Raw genomic sequence first — 25,354 nt, forward strand, 5'->3', positions numbered from 1 at the left:
CTTATAGTGGCCCTTTTTTGCCCCTCAAAATGTCTGTGCACGGCCCTGCCAAACGTTACACTTAACTTAAAAAAAAAAAAAAAAGTAACTGAATGACAAATTTTTTGGAGGTTTTCAAACTTTTGGGGGGTTTGGGTTTACAGTGTAGTAATCACAGTTTAGATGACTTAAAAATGCAAATAAACGTTGATGTGAAACAGATTGACTCTATCAGCAAAATGATTCAAAGGGATAGTTCACCCAAAAATGAAAATCCTGTCATAATTCATTCAAATACTCACCTCTCAAGTTGTTCCAAACCTGTATTCATTTCTTTGTTCTGCTGAACACAAAAGAAGATATTTTGAAGAAAGTTTGTAACCAGGCTGCTTTGATGGCACCATTGACTTCCCTTTAGTAAGAAAGCAAAATACGGGAAGCCAGTTGTGCCCAGAACTGGTCAGTTTCCCCACCTTCTTTATAATAGCCTTTGTGTTTAACAGAACAAAGAAACTCATACACTGTAAAACATTTGTGGTGGATTTTGTTGGTTTAACTTAAAAAAGTAAGTAACCTGGTTGCCTTAAAATTTTGAGTTTATTGAAATTAAAAATCTGAGTTGATACAATGAAGGAAATTAGTTTAATAAATAGAAACTCAAAATATTTTTGTATCTGAACCACATAAAAAATGTGATAAATCATGAAAATAGCACAATTTGGCATGTTTCACTGCGTCATCAGAAATAAAACACACACAATTACCCAATATGCTGACAAAATCTTTTAATAATATTTTAATAAAGGTTGTCGAATCTCAAAAAAAATTCATTGTATTAACTCAAAATTTTAATTTCAATGAACTCAAAATGTTAAGGCAACCAGGTAACTTTTTTTCTAAATAATTTTTTACAGTGTACAGGTTTGGAACAACCTGAGGGTAAGTAAATTATGACAGCGTTTTTATTTTGGGGTGAACTACCCCTTTAAGCCATTTGTACTTTAAACACAGGGGGCCTAATTAGGCGTTCAACAATGATTTTTTCTTGAATTATGTTGACAGGTTCAACATGCAGTTAATTCACAGCGTGCACTGCAAAATATTTCCGTTCCTTTTAACTTGTTCATCCTCTGCCAGTTGTTAGATGAGGCAAGTGAACGCTCTAGTGTGCTAAATATACACCAATGATAACTTTCACTTTTACAAGCATATGCAGGCTGTGGACATACCAGCAAACAGTAAATCCTCCATGCGTTGAATATATGAGGCGGGGTTTCAGAGCAATAGGTTTGTTCAGTATTTCTGGAATTCTGACCTCTGAAAGTTGGATTAGTCAAGGAAGAGATTAACTTTATGAAGCAAATCTTTTAACATCAAGGTCATTTAAAAACTGACACAAAAGGCAGTTTCGGAGGAATACCACAAGGTGGGGCCATTGAAAATAAAACTTTAGACTTGAAGTTGTCTAAAAATATCCAGCTTTTATTACATTATGCCATTTAAAGCTACAATAGTGACGGTGTGTCAGCAAAAGACATTCCTTTAGTTTCTCTGTTTGTTTGTTTTTATTACAGTACTGGTTAAATGATATGGTTTGGACTGGTTTGGAATATGTTTATGAAAGAAATTTCTGCTCACCAATGAGGAAAATACAGGAAAGCCAGTAATATTTTGAAATATTATTGTAATTTGAAATAACTTTCTATTTTAATATATTTTAAAATGTATACTGTAAAAAAAAGGGCAAATTTTGAACTTTTGCAGTACAATTGACTTGGATGTTTAAGTTATTTCAATTAAATTATGTTAAACTGACTTTAAAAAATGAGTTACATCTTGTATAACAAATAAAAAGAAGTTTAACATTTCAACTTATTTTGATGAGTTAAAACAATGTAAAAACATATGTTGTCATAACTTATTGAACATATTTTTTTACAGTGTAATTTATTCCTGTGATGTAGTGTGGCATGATCCTTCAGAATTAATTCGTACACTCTAAAAAATGCTGGGTTAAAAACAACCCAAGTTGGGTTGAAAATGGACAAATCCAGCAATTGGGTTAAAACAACCCAATTGCTGGGTGTAGTTGCACTCTGCAGCACTAGGTGGCGATGTCGACACGTCCAATTCATCCTTATTCTTTTTGGTTGAAACCACTTGAATGGAAAAGTTTACTAATACATTACTCATGTACAGACATTCTTAAGTACAGTATACAATATAATAAAAACAAATGCAATGCCTCAACTAATTATTACCTTGTTTTATTTGGGGGGGGGGGGGGGGGGGGGTATTAGAGGATGTTTCAGCCTGACAATTTGGGCCAAAAGTGGTTGCATGTTAAAAGCTTCATCAAAGTCACAGCGCTTGTCTTTTTCATTAGAAGGATCCTAGAAGAAAAATATGTATGTCAGAATTTATATTGAAAGGTTATACAAAAGAATAAAAGAAAAAACAGCATCACCTGGATCAACATTCCGTTTTCCCATTAGACCCACAAAAGTCTGGAATTTCTGCCCTGGAAGTCATTTGTGAGATGATCAGAAAACACATGATCATACACGAATCAGCATGAGCAGTCACTTTTTCTTTTGGAAACTCTTTAAAGGGTTAGTTCACCCACAAATGACAATTCTGTCATTCTTACCCTCATGTCGTTCCAAACCCATAAGACCTTCATTCATCTTCACAACACAAATGAAGATATTTCTACAGACAGCAATTTAATGCAATTTAACACTTTCAAGGCACAGAAAGGTAGTAAGGATGTTGTTCAAATAGTCCATATTACGTTCAACCTTAATGTTATAACACGACGAGAATACTTTATGTGTGCAAAAAACAAAAATAAACGACTTTATTCAACGTGTCAGTCTCCTACGCAGTTTACGCTGTAAACAGTGCAGCTCTCGGATTTAATTAAAAAATATCTTCATTTCTGTTTTGAAGATGAACGAAGGTCTTATGGCTTTTGACAGGAAGGCGAGTAATGAATTTTAATTTTTGGATGAAATATCCCTTTAATATTCACATTGACTTAAATGCACAGATTATGTGGCACAAACTAAGCAATTCTGAGGAATTTGATTATGAAAACTCGCCAAAATCCAGTCTACTTACGTCTCCGTGTTATCTGTGATTTTGCTGTGAAGAGAAAAATTTACATTAAACCTGATATCACCATAATTATTTAATAATATTTGTAGTATTATACATTATATACACACAAAAGCCTGGAAACATTACTATTTTTAAATGTTTTGAGAGAAGTTTCTTATGATCATCAAGCCTATATTTATTTGATCTAAAATACAGAAAAAACAGTAATATTGTGAGATATTATTAAAATTTAAAATAGTAGTTTTCTATTTCAATACTTACATTTAATAGTTTAAATATGATTTCCTTTGAAAAAAGAAAAAGAAATGAATACTTTATTAAGGATGTGTTAACTTGATAAAAAGTGATAGTAAAGATGTGCATTGTTGTAAAATATTTCTATTTTGAATAAATGTTGTTATTTTTTACTTTTTATTCATCAGTGAATCCTGAAAAAAAGTATCAAAGGTTCCAAAAAAATATTAAGCAGCAAAACAATGTTTCCAACATTGATAATAAGAAGGATCATGTGACACTGAAGACTGCAGTAATGATGCTGAAAATTCAGATCTGACATCACAAGAATAAATTATACTTTAAAGTATATCATATTAGAAAAGTGTTAATTGTAATAAATATTTTACAATATAAAAAAAAAAATTCTGTATTTTTGATCAAATAAATATAGCCTTTATGAGCATTTATTATATATATATATATATATATATATATATATATATATATATATATATATATATATATATATATATATATATATATATATATTTTTTTTTTTTTACCAGATGATCTTTTCCTCATTAGACCGAAAACCTGTTGTAGTCCAGGAGTTCGGCTGACTCTTTCCAACAGTGTCTGTAGCTCCGACTCCTGCAAATTTACCTTCAGATGATATAATTACTTTATAAGCAACCAACTGATAATCTTTCATTGGATACTGTTGTTAAATAGTCTTTTATTAAATATGAATATAATTGAATATTACAGTTCTGTGCAAATGATATCACTTCTGTATTCCATAGAACAACAAAAACTGAACTCACTAACCTCGTCTGACCTGTCATTCATCCAGTTATCCTCATCAGGATTGAAGTTCTGGCACAAAACATCTGTCAAAGCAGACAAGAGCAGAAGAATCAGCAGCAAGATCTTCATGATGGGCTGATGTCTTTGCAGTTCAGTTGATGGATAACCAGTGACCAGATCAAATCACTTTATCTGATGCCAAACTCTTATAGGCCGTTCTCTAATAAATTCAGACCGGAGCTAAATAACCTGAGCATTGCCTGTGATGAACCCTTTACTCAGATGTGGTGCGAACAGGAGCTCTGTTTAAATAGGGCTGGTGAAATAGACACATGATGAATCAGGTGGCAATTATGAATTATTAAAAGAAAATTGCTGCTTCACTGGATTATCCCTGTGAGATTCATCCGCCATCGATTTCAGCTATTATTCTAATGATTCTGCATTTGACCTCTGATCGACTCCTCGTTCAGATCATTTGAGATGCTTGATTCATTTGAAGGATTTTCAGAATGACAGTAATTTCATCACACTTCATGATTTTGTTCACTCATTCATTTGACTGATGCGGCTGATTGATTTCTGTACATCAATATTGTCCATGTGGTGCTTGTCTGCATGTGTCAGTGTTTGAACCATAAAATAGAGTCATGTAAAGGAACATTCTATTCTATTCTATTCTATTCTATTCTATTCTATTCTATTCTATTCTATTCTATTCTATTCTATTCTATTCTATTCTATTCTATTCTATTCTTCCTTAACAAATACTTTATATTTATATATATTTTTATATTTTGTTCTGGCTGATCATTTTAAAGGATTCTTCAGCAACTTAAAAAAAATTAACATTTGTTGATTACATTTTAATATATTATTTACTAATATTAATTACCAATATTTTATTTTTATTTAATTTCTTAACATAATTAGATGATTATTCAGTATTGGTGATATTTTAAATAATGAAATGTGGTTATTTATTTATTAACTGCATTAATAGTTACATTGGAAAGTGTATGCTGCACTAGTATAAGCAAGAAAAGCATTAAAGTGTTAAAATGTTAAAAGTGTTGTTGTTAACTAATATATATATATATGTATATATATATATATATATATATATATATATATATATATATATATATATAGCCTAAATATTAGATGAAAAACTTAAATGTAAAAATGTTGCCTTTGAAACTAATTGAAATAAGTTTAAGTTGAATTACTATCATATTAAAACTAAAACGTAAATAAAAAATTAATTAATGCTAAATAGAAAACCATAAAAATTACAAATCAAAGCACAAAATTACAAAAACTTAAATTTAATTTAAAGCTAATTTAAAATATCAATAAACTCTTTAATATTTGGCTATATAAAGAATACAAAAATAACGTAATTAATTTAAAGAAACTAAATATTAAAGATGCCCACAAGGACATAACATAAAAGTATCTGAAATGGATATCCGATTAAATAAAATGAAATAGATTTTCCCGTCGTTGCTGTTCTTCCCCCTATAGTATTTAAATGTATTTTCAAAATATTATTATGTACGATTCTATTATTTCGCACAGTAACCTGCTACTTCTCGTCTCTTATTGGCCATTTGAACGTGCCACTCAAACCTGAAGGGCCTCCGTAGGTCACGCCCCCCGATATTATCCATATGAGGAACTTGAATAAAAGTGAAACAATGTAGATATAGTTTCAGGACCGGAGACTTTTACGAACACCGGAATAGTTCTCAGGGGTGTTTATAAACAAACAAATGCCAGTTTTGAACTGAAAATCATGTATTATTGTCGCTTACTGCTGATTTATTTATATCTGTTATATGTATGCGTTGCGTTTCGCGTAACTGCATCGACTCGAAATGCGAAATCCTTTGATAATCTGGAGCACATAGACTCTGTAGGTAACACCGGATCCAGCCGAAGGTCCAGTGAAGGTCTCGGGGGGTTTGATCCTGGTGATCCGGCTCCTGCCTTTCAGGTCCAAACTCTGGACGGAGTGTTTGTTTACAATCCCCAGAATCACTCGAGGCGCGCGCTCATCGTTCACGCGTTCACTAATAAGTCCGCCTTTCTGGAGGTTCTGTGGACCTGGAGCGAGTCTCTGTCAGACCTGCTGGAGTACCTGCCGTCCAGCACTGAAGTCCTGCTCCTGTCCCTGGATGAGACTGCCGTGCAGGACGCCCTCTGGATGAGAGAGCAGGTGTACAGAGCCGCTGCCCACAGGTACTGACTGACAGGGATGGAACAACACAAACACAGAAAGTACCAGATTTTATGATTCTGAACATTAAGGAAATAATACCGTAGAACTCTTTACACTACTTTGGAGATCCATTTAAATAATTATTATCATAGCAAACGTAAACATTAAAAAGACATAAACGGACAGAGTGGCATTTTTTATTCTTACATTTATTAATTAAATAGTTCATTTATATCCATCCACCCTTCTTTCCTTTCTTTCATCCATCCATCCAGTCCTCCTTCCTTTCTTCACTTCCATGAAAATATCCCTTCATCTTTCCACCAATCCAAACTTCCTTCCTTCCAGCCTTTCACAATTTCCATCCATCCATCCATTACAATTTCTATCTATCCTTTCTTTCCTTCCAACCAAATTTCCTTCCATAACCCAATCCTTTCTTCCATTCATCCATCCATTCATTAAAACTTCCTTCCTTCCTTCCTTCCTTCCTTCCTTCCTTCCTTCCTTCCTTCCTTCCTTCCCTCCCTCCCTCCCTCCCTCCCTCCCTCCCTCGCTCCCTCCCTCCCTCCCTCGCTCCTTCCTTCCTTCCTTCCTTCCTTCCTTCCCTTCAAATTTCCACCCATCCAAAAATATTCATTTTTTTTATGATTTTAGGACATCATGGTAACTACACTACAGTATGCAAAAATTAGGCATTCATTAATTAACCTTAAAGGTGCAGTGTGTAATATTTATGATTATCTATTGATTTATTAAATGCAATATAATTTACATAACTATGTTTTCAGTGGTGTATATAGACCTTATATAATGAACCGTTATATTTTTATTACCTTAGAATGAGCCATCTCTATCTCCATACACCGCGGGTCCCCTTACAGTGAAGTCTACATTTTGCGGCGTCATGTTTCTACAGTAGCCCTAAACGGACAAACTGCTCTACAGAGCACTAGTCACTCTCTACTGTCTCAGACGACGACATCTTTGTCCTCTGTCAGCCACCGTAGCTTCTCTTTGTGCTTCGAAAGGGAGGAGTGAGTGGCGGGCGGCTGCAATTCACAACCTCATCGCTAGATGCTGCTAAAATTTACACAATACACCTTTAAGACACAATTTTTTCTTTTTAGAGGAAAAGAGATCTTGTCCAGACTGCATTTCTCTCCTACGCCTGTGTTTGCGCTGGGAAACTGGATACCCAGAGTACTGTACTCATGGGGCTGCGGTGGTCACAACTGCGGCCTCGCCCAGGTGCTTTTCTCCTCTCCAGGTGAGTTTGTTTTGATGGGATCACATGACTTTGTTGTATTATTTTGTCATACTCTGGGCATTATTAGTTTACTGATGCATTTTGGAATTGCAGACTGGAGCATACCAGTTATCGCCAAGCGTCTGAATGCCCGATATGACTGGCTGAATGGTCGCTGGGGTACAGATCCGTACAGATTGCTGGATGCAGGTGATGGTTGTGAACCTGTGACATCTGTCGAAGGTGCGGTCGCGTGGGTGTCTGAGGGAGGCTGCTCTTTCTTCAAAAAGGTGAGCTATTGTACATGAGCAACGAAACATTGATATTTGTTCAAGACACAAGATATGACCTACTTAACCATTTTTTTTAATGTTTAAGATAAAAAACATGGCTGAGTCCAATGCTACTGGTGTGCTGGTGTATGCCTTGCCTGGGAATCCCATTCAGGACATGAACTGCTCAGGAGACGAATGTTCCACCTCACTCAACATACCTGCGTCTATGGTTCATATTGAACCCTCTGTCGTGCAAGCCCTACGGTGAGCAAATAATTATAGCCCATGACTGGGCGTATAGTGAGAGCAGATTTTTCACATTTGAAATTGTTTGTTCTTTCCCTTGGTTTAATATAAAATCATGAATTTTTTAATTCTATATTTCAATCACTTTATTCTGGGTTTATTCTCAAATTTTGAGATTTTACTCTGTACATTTGTAATCTCAGAGTTATGATGTTATCAGTGTTGTTTTTTAAAATTATTATTATTATTTAAATTAAGCTGTAATAAAATAAAATAACACTTGTTCTTATTTGCATATTGGAAATGCTTTAATCTACTTCCACCAATAAATAATATTGTTTCAGCAAATCATTAATTTAGTTTTTTTAAGAGACTGAAACTAAACAGTGTGTTAAAGTGTGTGAATGTACAGCCTCTACTATACTTTAATTGTGTCTTTTAAAGTTTAATCAGTGTTTTTTTTTTAACAACATGTGGATTTTTTTCAATATAGAAAGGGGCGTCCTGTGAATGTAACATTTCAGATCACACCTTCACCAAACTTCTTCTTTGGGATTGACCAGAAGGGGGCACTGTCTGAGATGGGCTGGTTTCTCTACCCAACCTTTAGATTCATGGCCTGGCAGGCTCAATGGTAAAAACACTGGTATCTGTTTGGCAAAATATTTCTTATCCATTGTCAAGGCTATTCATATATTTTGGAGGTATTGAGCAATGCTGATAATCTAAACTTTGCTTTAGGCCTGGCCTAAAATCCAGTTCACATTTATGTTTTCCTGTAGGTTCACATTCAATGAGGCTTTGCAGGAGCAGCTGAGTCGGCCTGCCATTATAGTACCTGTGTTTGACCGTCATCTTATGCATGGAGAGACGGGCGCTCAGGCAGTGGTGGATCTCCCTGGAGGTTTGAGCTTCACATGAGTAACACCTACAAATTCAGGCCTGTCATTCACAGCTAGACATTATAATTTTTTATCTGTTTTCCTATATAGACATTTTAAATTATGATATTCTGGAGTTGGACGCCTCCCTGTCCTGTCCCGGCCGCAGGGACGAGACATGTGCTCACTGGGATCACACTGTACAGCTGTACATATGCTGCGATCACACAAGCCCGTACTGCAACTTGGAGCTCGGGCGCTGGATAACGGCCTTCCGCAGGTATTTAATCGTCTGGATTTTCCGAACTGAATTCTATCAAAACCATAATTTTTGGACCATTTTGGAATTAGTCTTAAAAGCCTAGTTCATCCAAAATTAAAATTCTGTCACCCTCATGTCGTTTCTAACCCATAAGTCCTTCATTCATCCTCAAAACTCAAATGAAAGGGTTAGTTTACCAAAAAAATGAAAATTCTGTCATTAATGACTTACCTTAATGTTGTCCGACACCCGTAAGACCTCCGTTCATCTTCGAACACAAATTAAGATATTTTTGTTGAAATCCGATGGCTCAGAAAGGCCTTCATTGACACCAATGTCATTTCCTCTCTCAAGACCCATAAAAGGCACTAAAGACGTCGTTAAAAAGCCCATCTCACTACAGAGTCTGTACAATCATTTTATGAAGCGACAAAAATAGTTTTTGTGCGCAAACAAAACTAAATAATGACTTGTATAGTAATGGGACGATTTCAAAACAAAGATTTGAACAGTTATGAATCAGCATATCGATTCATGATTCGGATCGCCAATGTCACGTGATTTCAGCGGTTTGATATGCGATCTGAATCATGGTCTTGAGAGAGGAAATGACATTGGTGTCAATGAAGGCCTTTTTGAGCCATCGGATTTCAACAAAAATATCTTCATTTGTGTTCCGAAGATGAACGGAGGTCTTACGAGTGTCGGACGATATTAGGGTAAGTAATTAATGACAGAATTTAAATTTTTGGGTTAACTAACCCTTTAAGATCTCTGACCCCTCCATAGACAGCAATTTGATTAGCACTTTCAAGGTCCGGAAAGGCAAAGACGTTGTTAAAATAGTCTGTGTGACTCCAATGGTTCAAACTTAATGTTATGAAGCAACGAGAATACTTTTTGTGCGCCAGAAACAAGCATAAAATAGCGACTTTATGTGACGCATGCATAGTTGTGCTCATTTGAACAGAGTCAGCCAATGGTAACCCGGCGTTCTGCTGTAGAACTCGGAAGTGCTGTGCTGTTACTGTGTAAGAGTCTGACACAGACAAAAATAAATAGTGGAATAGAGAAATCATTTTTGTACGTTTTTTTTTGCAAAAAAGTATTCTCGTCACTTCATAACACTAAGGTTGAACCACTGAAGTCATCATACTTTTTTGAGCAACTAGATTAGATACATGGATATTTATTAACGAGCCATAAGGCACCTACTGGTTAATGGCATTACAAATAAACTTTTTTTTTTTTTAGCCACAAAATGACTGTATTTGTCCTCTTTGAATTGGAATTCTCTATTTTAACATTAATTACTAAACATATTGTAATATAAATATTAGAAGAAATATATACAAATATTACAATAAAAATATTTTAAGTGGTCATTTATTGACAATAATTGTTGCACAAATAGTATTTAGTACCAAAAGATCTCCTCAAAATATTCAATAAATATAATTTAATGAGTATGAGTGTGACCTATTAGTAAGGAATACCTGAGGGCTAAATACAAGAATAACATTAATGTTAACAATGTTGCATCTCTATCACTCTCCATAATAAAACGATCCTGTAAATATGGCTGACTTAATAATCAATACACACTAACACTATGCTGTACTGTTTACCAAAACTTGCAGCAAACATCTATATGGTGAAACTGTTGTGTATCCGCTTAAGCCATTTTAATGCATTGGCACAGCGCTATGAGCGCTCATGGGCCACGTGACCAGCGCGCACTGCAGGGAGACGAGAGCATGCACTCCGCTTTTCAACGCCTCTGGCTTTAACATTATGCCACATTAGCGCCAAAACGCTATTTATTGTTTGAATTTCATTAAAACACATTTAAAAAAATTAAAGCTTATAGCTTTGTTTAATATCAAAAGCAGGTTTGGCAATTTGGCGTGAGATTGAGTTGGGCGGAGTGAGAGCGTGAGACAGAGCCTGAAAGCGTGAGTCTCACGCCAGATGCGTGAGAGTTGGCAACCCTGCCTTTCTGGACATTTTAAAGTGTGTTCATTTGTGTTCTGAATATGAACGAAGGTCTCTCACGGCTTTGGAACGACATGAGGGTGAGGAATTAATGACAGAATTTTCATGTTTGGGTGAACTATCCCTTTAATTGGTGTGCTACTACTTAAAACCGTTTGTGACTATCTTTACAGAGGGACAGGTCATTGGCTGACGGATGTGTCCCCTTTGATTCCCCTGCTAAATAACAATAAGTGTTCCTTCAGCATGAAGACTGCACCATGGGCGATGCCATGGATGACGTCTCTCAATCTACGCTTTAGCCACAGCAACCAGACAGGTCAGAACGTTGAACTACAGGTCATAAAAGCATTCAGGATGGCACCTTTGTGCAAGGTTTTTACTGGTGTTTTGGTGATTTTTGGTGAATGTATAAAGTCAGTTAATCACATTAACTATGAACAGGTTCCTTTTAAAATAATTTTATTCAGCATGGCGTTGTATCGAAAGGATCATTCCTCGCCTTAAAAATATTGATCCTAAGCCAAAAGGTGTGTTTTTTTTTAACCACTAATGTTTTTTTTTAGCATATTAATGATTTAATGATTAATTCAACTTATAAATCACGACACACTAATTTCCCCTAAAGAAAAGCACATGAAAGTTCAAGTGGTAAAAGTAAAAGGTAAAAGTATCTGAACTGGTATTGGTATCGGCGATACTGGCCCTGTATTACTTGGTATTGGATCGATACCAAATTTTGCCGTATTGCCCACTCCCAGTTTTGTGAGTTCGAAACATAGACCATAGCAAAAAACATTAAAAAATATAGATGAAGTGTCTTCACTATCTTTCACTAAAGAAAATTGAAGTCGTCAACACTCAAATATGGCGTTGACATCTTGCACAGATGTTGTCCTCGGGACCGGAATCTGAGCAGTAGTGACCTCGGGATTGAAGTCTGCGCAGTAGAGAGCAGGAAGTAGAGCTGCGATATCAAAAGCCGCCCAGACTCTCGCTGATACAGAGAAATTATTTATGTCGGTGGGAAAATATACAGTTATGGAAATGTAGACGTTAAAGCTAAAGCTCCAATTTCTCGAGAATCCCGAAAAAAGTCAGTTAGTACCTCAGTGACTTCTTCACTCAGAGAAGCTGTCAATCGTGACGTCACACCCAACGTTTTATAGCATCAAATAAAAAAATGAAAAACATACTTGAAATGAAATCATTGTGATAAAAACTACCAAAAATGAAACCATCTTTGTAAAAAAAAGTCTTTGAAGTGTTGTTTGATTGTTTAGTTTGTCTTGCATCCATTAGAACACACGGAGGGCCGGGTTATGAGCTATACTGGGACAGCCACCAGGGGGCAATCGAGACGTTTTTGCTTCAGTTTTCAACACGAGTGTGACAGGCTCATAGATATCCATAATAAAGGCTAGATGTCTCGTGCACGGTGTTGGCCAATGGAGGTCGCCGTCCGCAACTGGCGGCCATCTTGTCACAGGCAGCTCGCTCACTCGTAACAGTGTGTTTTAATGGTGCATGTACTTTTAAATAGCCATAACTTGCTCAATTTTCAACCGATTTTCAAACTGTTTTGTTTGTTATAAACGTCAGAGATGTAGTTATGACACTACATACTTATGAATAATTATAACCATGAACTTCAATATGAAAGTAACATTGAACAGAACAGATAGGTGCAATAAAAAAAGGTATTTATGTTAAATCAATATATAGGCTACTAAAACTGTGTACCGAATGGCAACATGAGAAATGTATTAATTATATCACACACACACACACACACACACACACACACACACACACACACACACACATAGCTCTGAATTTTTTTCCAGAGCTAGCTATAGCATATATATATATATATATATATATATATATATATATATATATATATATATATATATATATATATATATATATATATATATATACTTTATAGTAAGAATATCACTATTATAATAAAAATTTTTTTAAATTAAAACAAAAAAAACATGCAAACTAAGTTTATTTTAACTAGACAAAAGATTGGTTGTCATAATATTGTTATTGGTGTCAATAAACCTATATAATTGAACAGCTCGATTGTGGTCTCAGCCTTGATAAAGTGCACGTAAGTTAGCCGTGATACACAAGCTGCACGATTAAGTCGTTAACCGAAACGAAAAGCTGCAATTTCAACGTGTTAAAGCATCCAGATTTGTAGCCATGTTAATAACGTTTGTAAGAAACTAAACCATTTGTAAATCCGTCAAGATTTCATCGAGATAAGAGTATTTATGTTCGTACAGATCACTCATCTTACATCAGGTTCCACAGAGGCCGACAGAAAGCCTGCCTGTGACAAGATGGCCGCCGGTGATGCCGATGGTGACTCCGCCGTAAGACATCTAGCCTTTATTATGGATATCTATGGACAGGCTTGGTTCGCAACAGTTTACCAAACTCCGCCTTCTTTGACTTGGAAATCTTCTCCACTTTATTTCCTCCATTTAGTCTGTTGAGGTCAGCCGTCTACTTGTTAAAACATAAACACTAGAGAGCTGCTTTATAGTAGAAATTGAAGTGTAATTCTCATTCAACACAGACACTGTTTTTCATGTTTAATGTGTCATGACCCTGGTCGTTCACACCTCAGAGTTGAAAAAAGTGAAAATGGCGATTAAAAAGTTGGAGTGTAAAGGAAGGGGAGACAATATTTGATTGTTCCAAAAAGCTTCCATGTCAAGTACTTATTAGGTGTGATTTTAAAGTGTCCAAATGGTTTTGGTGTACCTGAGCACAACAGTATTTGTATGACACACAGAGTTGTTGTCTAACTAGTGTGTTCCAAAGTCATCACATATGAGGTTACATTTCACTTAGGATGCTGCTTTAGAAGGGACCTGCACGAAGCAAAGGACACTAGTTTTTGAAACCAAACCTAAAATGAAATATTTGCACACACGCCAATATGTCCCTAGAAAGAACATGTCGAAGACTAATTTACTATATGCAGCTGTAAAAGCTGTTGCTCACCCACACATGTTCTATCTAGTCATCCTCAAAGGAACAATGTAACATACAGAGAACTTCAAGTCCTTTAAAGTGCAGTCTGTTACTCTAGATTTCAGCACACTTGTACTTTTACAGTCAGTTTAAATAAGCGTATACGTATCTAAATGTTTGCAATAATTCATAATCATTTGCTCTATTTTTATTGCACTTGCAGGAAATCATAAATACACTATTCTTGGAAGCTGCGTTTTGGAGCTGTTTCCCAAAATGTGTCAATGAAACTTAAGTTACTGTAGTAATAAACCTAGGTATATAGTTTGCAGAGGGATGAGGATATTTGCTATAAATATATTAACATCATCTGATATTGTCTTTGCAGGTAATTACTCTGAGAGACTGTACCCTTTCAAGGTAACATCACTCTTCTCCGGGGGGACGTTTGACAAGGACTATAACAGCAGATACCAAGAGATCAAGTTCAGTCTTCCAGCTTCAACCAAGAAGGTGATAAATCCCCCCCAAATGTATTATTATTTATAATGATAATAATAACAACAAAAATAAACGATTCAGAACATTATATTATTTTTAATATTTCCATGAATTATTGTTATATTAATAGTAATAATAATAGTCATATCGTCAATAATACTCATATTAATATATATATATATATATATATATATATATATATATATATATATATATATATATATATATATATATATATATATATATATATATATATATATATATATATATATATATATATATATATATATATGTATATGTGTGTGTGTGTTTGTTTAAAAAATATGTATATTGTTAAATGTTATCAAAGTTATGTTATAAAGTAAAAGCTTTCCATGAATCGAATGTGTATTTGTGTGTGTGTGTGCTGGAATGGCAGGTGGAGTTATACGCCATTATCACGGCTCACGGGTCTGATGAGAACTTCTGCGGTGAATTTTGTGTGACATCACACCACTTCCTGATCAACAGAGCCATCAATAACTCCCTCATATTTGAGTCAGCTGGTTAGTAGGATCAGGGCGGGCACATGGTTGGAGTGTGACTATTGATAACATTTTTTATTTATTTAGAATTGCAGTGTATTATTAAATTGTATTTTATTCAAAGTGTATTATTTTATTGTTAAAATTAAAATGAATAATATTATTTATTAATTCGAGTGATGTGCTCACACTGTGCCAGAGAGTAAAACAGATGTGCATTTCTGTGTAGGATCACCCCTGGGCTGTGCCATGCGGGTTCCTGAAGGGGCAGTGCCAAATGAACATGGTACCTGGTTGTACGGCCGCGGAGGCTGGTGCGACGGGCTCCAGGTGGATCCGTGGAGAACTGACATCACTTCCCAGGTACAACAAATTGGAACAGAACTGAATGTAGAAAAATGAAATAAGATAAGGTCTTGTGACAGCAATGACTATGTTTACATGTGCACCAATAATTGGATTATTTCCAATATCAACCCTGACACGAGCAAACCTCTTCACTCCTGTTTACATGCAGTTTTCATTCTGAATATTGGCTAAAAATGGTGGCTATTTTTACCTCCATTATTCACATACCTCAATGCACAGCACAAATGATGAGGTTTCATACAGTAGGTGTGTTACTTGCGTCAAATGCAAAACAGAATGGATTTTTTCGCTGATGAGCCTAAAATGTCTCCATTTCAATGTTTCAGACCAAGGCACTCCATTATATTCATGTTACACAGAGTTGTCAACATGAACACAGTTTCTTAACTACCATATTTACAAATCTCTGCATGAAAACGTCATCCATGTATGTCACAAGCACAATGCACACTTTGGCCAGAGTGGAATAGACATGATTATGAAGTGTGTTACCTTGCCGGTTTATTGTGATTTAAAATCAGCATATGACACACATTTTACTACAATTGCGGTTGCTATGATTTATGAGCTTAATCGCATCAATTTGATCCCAGTATTGTTTTCATGAAGTAAATTATATTTTTCCTAAATGTCATTGCGGTCACATTATTAGGGTGCATGCGCCCATAGACAGTGTAATGTGTTACTGTTTATTTATTTCTTAGTACACCAATAAAATAGGTCAGGCTGTGCTGATGATTTATGTGATGCATGATGTTTCAATGATTTAAAAACATTTTGTTCCTCTCACAGCTGGACATGAGTGGAATCAATTCTGTCCTGTACTTTGGACTCTATGAGGGACGCAACCCAAATCCAAAGACTGACCCGGGGTACATCATTATGTACTCCTATCTAGTGTTTTATAAATGATTTTACAGATCTGCAAATATATATATATATATATATATATATATATATATATATATATATATATATATATATATATATATATATATATATATATATATATATATATATATATATATATATATATATATATATAAATCTTGAATCTTTAAAATGTTTGACAGCATTAATCATTCATTTTACTACATTCAGAATCATTAATTTCTGTTGTAATGATTTCTGTTCATTTTAGTATTTCCTCATGCTGCTTTTTTTTTAACCAGCAAGTTATTTTTGTTTGTACTGTAAATGCAAGCTGATATTATTAAAAATATATTTTAGCTTTTAAACCACTTGACAACTGAGATTAGACCATGCTGATATGATTTTGAAAATCACATTTATATTGATATGCTATTTTTCAAATAAATTAAATGTCTTGAGAGAGTTTCACTAAGGTAATGTATTAGTATTACTAGCCTGACTGTATTACTGTGCAAACTCTAGAGAGCTGCCTCTGTAGGCAGGCATCATCGGTGCTCCCAATGCAAAGTCTGTTCCAAAAGTTAGGAAGTATGGGAAAAAATAGCATAGGAAAAAATCCTATGATGCATTCTCAGAGACTAATACTGAGAAGTGTTCTTTAAAAGTTACATTTAAAAATTCGCCTGACAAGCCAGACCCACATCAAGATGTTTGGTCTGGAAACTCACCATTGACAGCTCAATCCGAGGGGAGGATAAACGGTTGTCTTTCAAACTCCCTCTGCACGCAATAGGATAGCGCTACACCAACCAGAGCAACGAAGGTGAAGCAGAGTTTGTCGGCAGATTAAACTTTCGCCGTATCTGGTCGGCAAAAGTCAAAACATATCTTCCCTTTTTAAGAATGACTTCAGTGCCGTTCTTTTCTCAGAGAAAAGCTTAACTCCAAGTCGCAGTCAAAGCTGATTCGAAAGACCGCCGTTCGCCAGTTTCTGTGTTTACTAGAAGCACGCAAGCGCAACTCGGTCGTCATTATAGCTCAGAAGTGAATTGAGAGTTGCTAGACGACAGTCGCGGCAAATTAGATTTGCTGCCGCTAGGGTGCGTCTAGATTTCTAGGCTATTTAAAAAAATATTTTCAAGCAAACTGCTTCCTATCTAAAGTGTTCCAAATGTATGATGTTCCCTTCCAGTTAGAATGTTCCAGACATCAGGGCAGCTTACTTTGGAACAATGTTTCATATAATGTTTAGTAAAATGAATGTATTTGTTTTCTGTCATGCTTCTAAAGTCTTGGTGATCTCTGTATAATGCGCAGTATACATTGTATGATTTTGGACTGTCCCATATGAAAAATGATCCAACATGTAACAATCGATTTCTTTGCTTGTGCCTCCTAAACGGTCATGTCATACTGGGTACTGCCTTCAAAAATGGTTCAATTCATATCTTAGTGACAGGTCCTTTTCTGTATCGTTGGGTAAGTTTTCTTCCTCTTCAGCTCCTATTATTAGCAGTGTACCTCAGGACTCCATTTTGGGCCCGCTCCTCTTTAACTTATCTATGCGTCCTCTGGGAAATATTATTAGAGGGGACAATGTTGTACCAATGGAAGTTGGTGATTCTATTCAACAGTTGTTGGACTGTCTTGATAATGTCAAGAAATGGTTAACAAATAACTTTCTTCAACTAAATGAGGACAAAACAGAAATGATTGTATTTGGTCCCCCGAGATTGAGAGGTGGGCTCACTAATGAACTTTGTAATCATTTCCCCTCAATTTCTTCCCAGCTTAAGAACATCCCAGACTCAGAATTAGGCTTAGCCAAGCAAATAAATGTGGTCTTAAGAGTAGTTTTTATCAATTACGGATTATTTCTAAATTAGTCTTTTCAAGATTTGGAGAATGTTGTTCTTGTTGAAATTTGTCCAGGTCATTTGGTCCATTTTAGGATCCAGTTTAAACATCTGTTTGTTTTAAAGCTCTTAATGATCAAACCCTTCTGATCTTAAAGATCTTCTCATCCCATATTCATCCAGCAGATCTTGAAGATGGCCCTCGATCACATTTAAAAACCAAGGGTGAGACAGCCTTATCAGTCACTGCTCCACGCTGTTGCATCATTTTTAAGAAGAGGCTGAAATCGAATCTTTTCTCCCAAGTGTTTTAATCTAATTTTAGTATTGTTGGACTTCTATGTTGTTTTATTCTGTTTTCTATTTAATATTTGATTTGTTCTGTGCAGCACTTTGCTATCAACTTTGCTATGTTTAAATGTGCTATATAAATAAAATAAAATGTACTTACTGTGAGAGAGGTTCAAAGATGGCCGTTGTCATGGTCTTTCAACCAAAGAGCCTTCAGACATTTTCTGACAGTGTCAATGTCTACTGACTAGCCAATAAACAAGCCCAATAAATAAAACATGAAATGACGCGACATTTCGCTAAAACTTATATGCCATGCCCAAGGAGGCAAAAAGTTCTACACAGATTAGTGGAACATAAACCACTATTGTTAAAGCGTGATTCATCTTGCTCTATTCCTTTACCACTAGCACATGCTGATGAGGTTTTATTCTTCTACTAACTAAAGATTTAATAGGTGTCATCATCATACAGTCCACATACATGTCATACTCAAGTTTATTAGATCCATGTCGCCCAGTGTAATTTGTAATGGTCTTATTGTTGAAAACTGTAAAACCGTCTGTAGAAGGCGTTAAAGAAACAGTTTCTTCTGAAGTTGGACAATTATATGCAATTAGACAAGTTTCCAGTAGCTTCTTATCTTAAAGTGGAAGAAAGACCAGGAAATCTTGATCCTCATTCTTGAGAAAATTGCATTTTACTTTCAAGGAGCTTTTAAGTACCTGATTCTGAGGACTGACCCTTTGTGACCCAGTATCTGAGTCACAGAGGTCCTCCTTGCTCAATTAGTTTCCACCCTTATTGTGTATTCTATAATGGAAACGTACTTGTAATGCTGGTTGCATATAAATTAGAACAGAACAGAAAATAAAGCAATAATCCCCAAGAAGCTGTGATTTACAGTGAATTTATAACTGCTAATGGGCGTTGTTATGCACGACGCGGAGCGGAGAGCCTAAAATCCCCTTAACTATTAATGATTCACTGTAAACAACAGCTTCACTGGGTTTATTACTTTCATAAATGGTTACCACAATACAAATATTAAAGCCAAAATATATGTATCAATGCAACTTTTATGAGGTAAAACCACTAAAAGCCTTCCTTCCACAAAAAAACCCTAAAAAGTCCCTGACCGTGAACAGCAGCCGCTGATCTATATAATTGATCAGTGGCAGTAACAGAAGTTACATTCTGACGCTATTAGATGGCGGCAAAGACTGTCAGTCACTCAATAGCGAATACTTTTATATTGAAAGGACTAAAACTTGTGTGAACACTGGAACACTGCAACTGAGAAATGAAAGCTGTCACGGTCAGGACCAAGGGTGCCGCACAACAAGTCCTGAAAAGTGAAGCCAAAGCATCTCAATCGGCCCCAGGTGGTTGGTCCCAGTATAGCTCATAAACCCCGCCCTCTCCATGTATTCGAATGGGACGCAAGATGTCAGAACCATATGCAACTTCACTTTTCTACAATGGAAATTCAATCAATCAGCTTTATTTATATAGCGCTTTTACGATGACAATTGTTTCAAAGCAGCTTCAAAGTGTAAAACAGGACAATATAACAAATTATTTATTTAGCTGTACCGTCGTTCTGGAGAAAACAGTGATGTTATCAGCTTATATTCATTTATCATATAGCGACATTGTTGGCAGATCATATTATAGGTTATAGAATTAAATAAGACCTGATTAATCCATTTAATTTGTATATTTAGTTGAATAACTTAGATCATAGTTTTAGTGTCCCCAACTGAGCAAGCCAAGCCAAAGGCGACCAAAGGAACCAAAACTCCATCAGGGCATGATGGAGAGAAATAAACCTTAGGAGAAACCAGACTCAGTCAGGGCGCCAGTTCTCCTCTGGCCTATTTTTAAACAGGGTATGATTATTATTCTGGCAACCTTACAGGTCAAAAATCATATTAGATCGGAATATTCAAAATTTCTGGGTATCACGCAAGAGACGGGTTTATTGAGGATGACGAGTCAATTACACAAGAATATGAATATTTGAAAACTCGGAGTCGTCGCACTGGAGACGGTTTGCATTGATGCATATATATATATATTTTTAAGTCCATGCACTCTAAAAAATGCTGGGTTAAAAACAACCCAAGTTGGGTTGAAAATGCACCAACCCAACAATTGGGTTGTTTTAACCCAATGGTTGAGTTGTTTTAACCCAATGGTTGAGTTGTTTTAACCCAATGGTTGAGTTGTTTTAACCCAGTGGTTGGGTTAAATGTTGCTTAAGACAACCCAATTGCTGGGTAAGAACAACTCAACCATTGGGTTAAAACAACACAATTGTTGGGTCGGTGCATTTTCAACCCAACTTGGGTTGTTTTTAACCCAGCATTTTTTAGAGTGTGGTCAGGACATGGGAACACCCCTTTACTTTTAAAAGAACAAGATTTTGCAGCAGCCCTTCAGCAGATTTTGACTGACCATAAGGAATAGGCCTATTGTTAAATCTTTACTATGCAGTTTTGGTTACACTTTATTAAGCTGTCCATGTTACAGTGTAATTATACATTTATTTAGTACTGAGTAATAATTCAATGCGTGTACTATAGGGTTAGGATTGTGGGTCAGGTTATTTGCATGTAATTAAGTGCAATTTTTAGTAAAAACAGTATAACAAAGACACTAAAATAAAGTGTTACCATATGTCATGGACATATTATATACAGTGCTTTACCTGCATATAGTGTGCACTACCATAGCCAGATGTTTGAAAACTATATGTAATATTTGAGGGAAAAATAATTGGGAATGATTATATTCTTGTTTTGAGGTAAATCAAGCTTATTTAATGACTGATTTAATAACCAGTATGAGCAACCATTACCAATACAGAATAGGAGAACTGTGACATCAGCAATGGCTAATAAAAATGTATGCGGTGAGTTACAATAAAAAAGGTGTGATGGATGGTATTAACAAACATTTGAACCTCAGCAGAGGACAGTCGCCCTCCTTGCTATAAAAAGTTGCATGATGTAATTTAAAATATGAAGAAAACAATAAAAAATGAAGTAAACTGCACCAATATGGCAATTCATTCTCTTGCAGAATATATCTGGTTATTTAGCTTGTTTTCACATATTTTTCTCTTTTTTTTCAGATGTCTCAGCACATATTAATATTCTGTGGGGTATGAATTGGTTTTCTCTTTGTTCAGCAACTCATACGTGTTAGATTTGACCTTCTAGCCTTTCATCTCAAGGCAAAAGTCATGGAAAAAGAATGGTATGTTGATTATCACTTACTTCTTGTAACTCATATTTTGAGTCATAATGGCATTGTATTCAGAGTACCAGTCAAATATTTGAACACACAGTCTCAATCTTTTTACCTGTAAAGAAATTAATTTGTATATGCATAATTTATATTTGTTACATTTGTCTACAAAGCTAATTTCAAGCCTTTATGTAGAAATGTCTTTAGAACAACCCTGTAGTCAATATGATTTTATAATGTATAATGTATAATGCTCTTATGCTCACCAAGGCTGTATTTATTTAATCAAAAATACAGTCAAAACAATAAAATATGAAATAGTTTGATGATAATTAATGAAATGAGTTTATTCCTGTGATCAAAGCTGAATTTATTCAGCATCATTACTCCAGTCTTCAGTGTCAGTTCAGTGATGATTTGCTGTGTAAGAAACATTTATTATTATCAATGTTGAAAACAGCTATCTCGTTTATAGAAAATACATTTTTTGTAACATTGTAAAAGTCTTCACTGTTACTACTGATCAAACTAATTCAACCACAATTCAAACTTTTGCTTGAATTTCCCAGATGAGCTGGAACAGTCCCTGGCGTGTGTTGTGTTGGATCATGGCGAGGCATGAAAATCTGCTGGAAAAGCTCCAGCATGTTTGTGCCACCTGTGCTAATCACTGTAACCAGGTGCTGTACATGAGCTTGAAAACCTGAGATACCATTCACAGCATGACACAGGAAAGTCTGTTGATTTCGGCCACAGGTTCCGGCAGTTCATACGTACTTCAGGGTTACATGAGCAGAGGAGCCGGATACGTTCTGAGCCGTGAGGCTTTCAGGAGATTTGTGCAAGGTTTCATCTCTGTGGAGGACATGGCCTTGGGAAGGTGCATAGAGATCAGTGGAGTAAAGGCCGGGGATTCAAGAGATCCAAACAAACGAGAAACATTTAATCCTTTTAGACCGGAAAACTACCTAATTTCCCCAATGAATGGAAAACATGCCTGGGGCTACAGGTGAGTGCAGCTGGCAGATTTTCATTGAAAATATTTGTGGGTCATTCATTGTACAGTTAAACCTAAGCTCCGCCCTCCATGGTTACTGTTGCTACTAGCACAGTGTAATGGGGCGTGACGCAACAAAGAATGTGCACTTTTTTTTCTTTTCTTTTTTTTTGCAGTGCAGGTTCTGGATTTTTCCATTAATTTCAAAAAGTCTTCATTAAAGCGTTATGAGCCATGGCCCAAGCCAATCAGCTACAAGGTGAATAAAAACATTACAAACTTTGATTTAAAGCAAAACAATTTTTAAATCAGACAAAAATGCGAGCTTTGAAGCCTATACTTAAAGGTGCACTATGCAACTTTCCGTCCGCTAGAGGGCGCCTATTCAAAGCAAAGGCGTAGTTTGGTGATGCCAAGTTTGAGCGCAGCATTTTGGGACTTCACCTCACAGCCGGTGGAAAATAGGACTCAGGCAGAAATCATGTTTGTTAAGGTTACTGTAGTATGAAGCAGAGCAGGACTGAGTGTTGTGGAGCTGAGCAAGGCCGCTGGAGCGATTGTTAAAGGAGTACTTTCATCGCTGGGAAGATGAATCTGTATTTAAACTGGGCCATTAAAGTAGTAGAAATGTGAAATTATTTTTTAATTTGGTGCTTTCTAGACTGAGAAAAGACAGAAAATGTATTTTTGTATCATGGGGATAAAAGACTACAATTCCCAGAATGCTTCTCTGCCCTGTGAGGCCATTCCCAAATCATTTGAATATACTCCAGGGTTTCTACTGATAGAAAGTCATATGCTAATCGCTGAAGTAACCCTTTTATGAGATGAACAACACACGCGTAGTGGGACTTGGGTCCCGGGTCCTTGGTTAAAATAGCAATTTTCTTACAATTTACAAATAATTGTAAACATTTTGGATATTGTAAGTATTTATCTGAACAAAATATATAACACTGGCCTAGTGGTTTTTGGATATTTTACTGCAAAAATACTACATAGTGAACCTTTAACGGTTTTAGTGATAGAAAAAGAACTACAATCCCATGATGCATTGGGAACAGCATAATCGAATCAAAAACTATGAAAAAATATAAAACTGGGCTATACATTTAAAAATATTGATTAATTTATTAATTGTTGATATACCGGTATATATCATACTTGATATATGTTGTTATATATATCACCACTCTCTCTCTCTCTCTCTCTCTCTCTTTCTCTCTCTCTCTCTCTCTCTCTCTCTCTATATATATATATATATATATAATATGAAAAATAGAGTGGGCCAAGTATGAGGTCACTTAGCAGGCCTACCAGCAGTTGGCATCACACCGGTTCCCTTGAGAAAACCCAATAGGATTTTCCTATAGGCTTTTGGATTATCGCTAAAAACAAGCTCTGTGGTCAACACAAGTTTTGATATTACACATTTTGTCCATCAAGATATTTATCACAGATGAACACAACTTTTTGAGGTCGTAGATGCAGTTGCAAGATGTAAAAAGCTAAAGGTTACAGGTTAAAGGATATAGCTATAGGCTATAAACAAACTACACCACGGTCGCTGGACCTCAACGAAATCTTTTACAGTTTTTATCCAAAAACATTTTCCCAGAAACTTGAGTTAAAATAGTTTCTACGAGCACAATTATGAGCATAATGAGTCTGTAAGAGTTTAATTCCTTGTTTTGGCCTACAAAGTGATGTCATACCTGCACCACTGTAGTGAAATGAATGTGTGTGGGCGGGGCTTAAGAACTCTTTTGGCACACTTTGCTTGTTTTGACCTGATTGGTGTCATTTTCTGTACAGCATCATGGGTAATGTAGTTTTTCACCATGTACGTTAAACAATTATTTTAAGTTGAAATTATGCAGGCTGACTGTTTCAACAGAAGCAAATACTTTCAATTAACAACCTTGTAGATCACCGTAAGGCTGTATTTAAATGTTATCATTAAAAATAGATTTCCTTATGGAGAAAATGAATGGAGTTTTTACTTCCAAAATTTGCTGTTGCATTCTAAAGAACCCATTGCGTGACAATGTTTGTGTCCGGTGTAAGGCCATTGATAGGAACTAGAAATATATATATATATATTTAGGGGGGAAGGAGATCTGACCTTTTTTTCTTGTTGAATATCCTGTTTCACTCAGATATATACAAAAATGATTATTTTTTCTCTTTTTCCAGGGCCCTGACTGCTGTCTTTATTTTGTGAAATCGTTTCATTATATGAAACCTGCAGACATGCTGGAGTATTTTGCACATCACCAGCGACCATTGGGATACAAGTACAGATTTAACATCAATCATGAACAAAACAGCACCAGTGAGCTCAAACCACAATACAAACACAATAGAAAAAATAAAAACCACAGAGGTATTTCATGTGACCAAAAAACAATTTCATGAGAACAAAAAGACTAGA

General features: G+C 35.6%; 2 protein-coding genes and 1 long non-coding RNA gene across 6 annotated transcripts; 2 read left to right on the forward strand and 1 right to left on the reverse strand.

The window, feature by feature from the left end:
• Positions 1-2,276: 2,276 nt before the first annotated feature.
• On the reverse strand, positions 2,277-6,081 carry LOC137083570 (protachykinin-1). Of its 4 annotated transcripts, none has more exons than XR_010906522.1 (5): positions 5,943-6,081; positions 4,147-4,208; positions 3,882-3,981; positions 3,103-3,126; positions 2,277-2,500 (listed from the first exon to the last, which is right to left on the reverse strand). XR_010906522.1 is itself a non-coding variant. In XM_067449531.1 (5 exons), the coding sequence occupies exons 2-5, from the start codon at positions 4,165-4,167 to the stop codon at positions 2,400-2,402; spliced, it is 234 nt and encodes a 77-aa protein (XP_067305632.1). In that variant the 5' UTR covers positions 4,168-4,208; positions 5,943-6,081; the 3' UTR covers positions 2,277-2,399. The 4 variants fall into 4 exon arrangements, 3 of the variants coding, with proteins under 3 accessions (XP_067305632.1, XP_067305631.1, XP_067305630.1); XM_067449531.1 differs by having other exon boundaries at positions 3,882-3,969; XM_067449530.1 differs by lacking the exon at positions 5,943-6,081 and having other exon boundaries at positions 3,882-3,969; positions 4,147-4,720.
• Positions 5,718-16,572, forward strand: si:dkey-256h2.1 (uncharacterized protein LOC337520 homolog). The gene is made up of 12 exons (XM_067449528.1): positions 5,718-6,369; positions 7,480-7,619; positions 7,713-7,888; positions 7,977-8,137; positions 8,613-8,753; positions 8,902-9,023; positions 9,112-9,280; positions 11,431-11,576; positions 14,643-14,767; positions 15,174-15,300; positions 15,509-15,642; positions 16,441-16,572. The coding sequence occupies exons 1-12, from the start codon at positions 5,924-5,926 to the stop codon at positions 16,558-16,560; spliced, it is 2,007 nt and encodes a 668-aa protein (XP_067305629.1). The 5' UTR covers positions 5,718-5,923; the 3' UTR covers positions 16,561-16,572.
• A 5,197-nt stretch (positions 16,573-21,769) lies between these two features.
• LOC137082624 (uncharacterized) lies at positions 21,770-25,253 on the forward strand. The gene is made up of 3 exons (XR_010906372.1): positions 21,770-21,932; positions 22,493-22,932; positions 25,117-25,253. It is a non-coding gene; the product is annotated as an uncharacterized lncRNA (long non-coding RNA).
• The last annotated feature ends 101 nt before the right edge of the window (positions 25,254-25,354 follow it).

The sequence above is a fragment of the Pseudorasbora parva genome, chromosome 7 (genome assembly GCF_024679245.1).
Source record: "Pseudorasbora parva isolate DD20220531a chromosome 7, ASM2467924v1, whole genome shotgun sequence".
Classification (NCBI taxonomy): domain Eukaryota; kingdom Metazoa; phylum Chordata; class Actinopteri; order Cypriniformes; family Gobionidae; genus Pseudorasbora; species Pseudorasbora parva.

Bases quoted from the DNA above. Each gene is read 5' to 3' on its own strand.
- LOC137083570 (XM_067449529.1), bottom strand. From the start codon at position 4,254: ATGAAGATCTTGCTGCTGATTCTTCTGCTCTTGTCTGCTTTGACAGAT. The intron at 3,982-4,146 runs GTTAGTGAGTTC...TATCATCTGAAG, and splicing joins TGAATGACAGGTCAGACGAG to GTAAATTTGCAGGAGTCGGA. The intron at 2,501-3,102 runs GTAAGTAGACTG...AATGACTTCCAG, and splicing joins ATCACAGATAACACGGAGAC to GGCAGAAATTCCAGACTTTT.
- si:dkey-256h2.1 (XM_067449528.1), top strand. From the start codon at position 5,924: ATGTATTATTGTCGCTTACTGCTGATTTATTTATATCTGTTATATGTA. The intron at 7,889-7,976 runs GTGAGCTATTGT...TTAATGTTTAAG, and splicing joins GCTGCTCTTTCTTCAAAAAG to ATAAAAAACATGGCTGAGTC. The intron at 8,138-8,612 runs GTGAGCAAATAA...TTTTCAATATAG, and splicing joins TCTGTCGTGCAAGCCCTACG to AAAGGGGCGTCCTGTGAATG.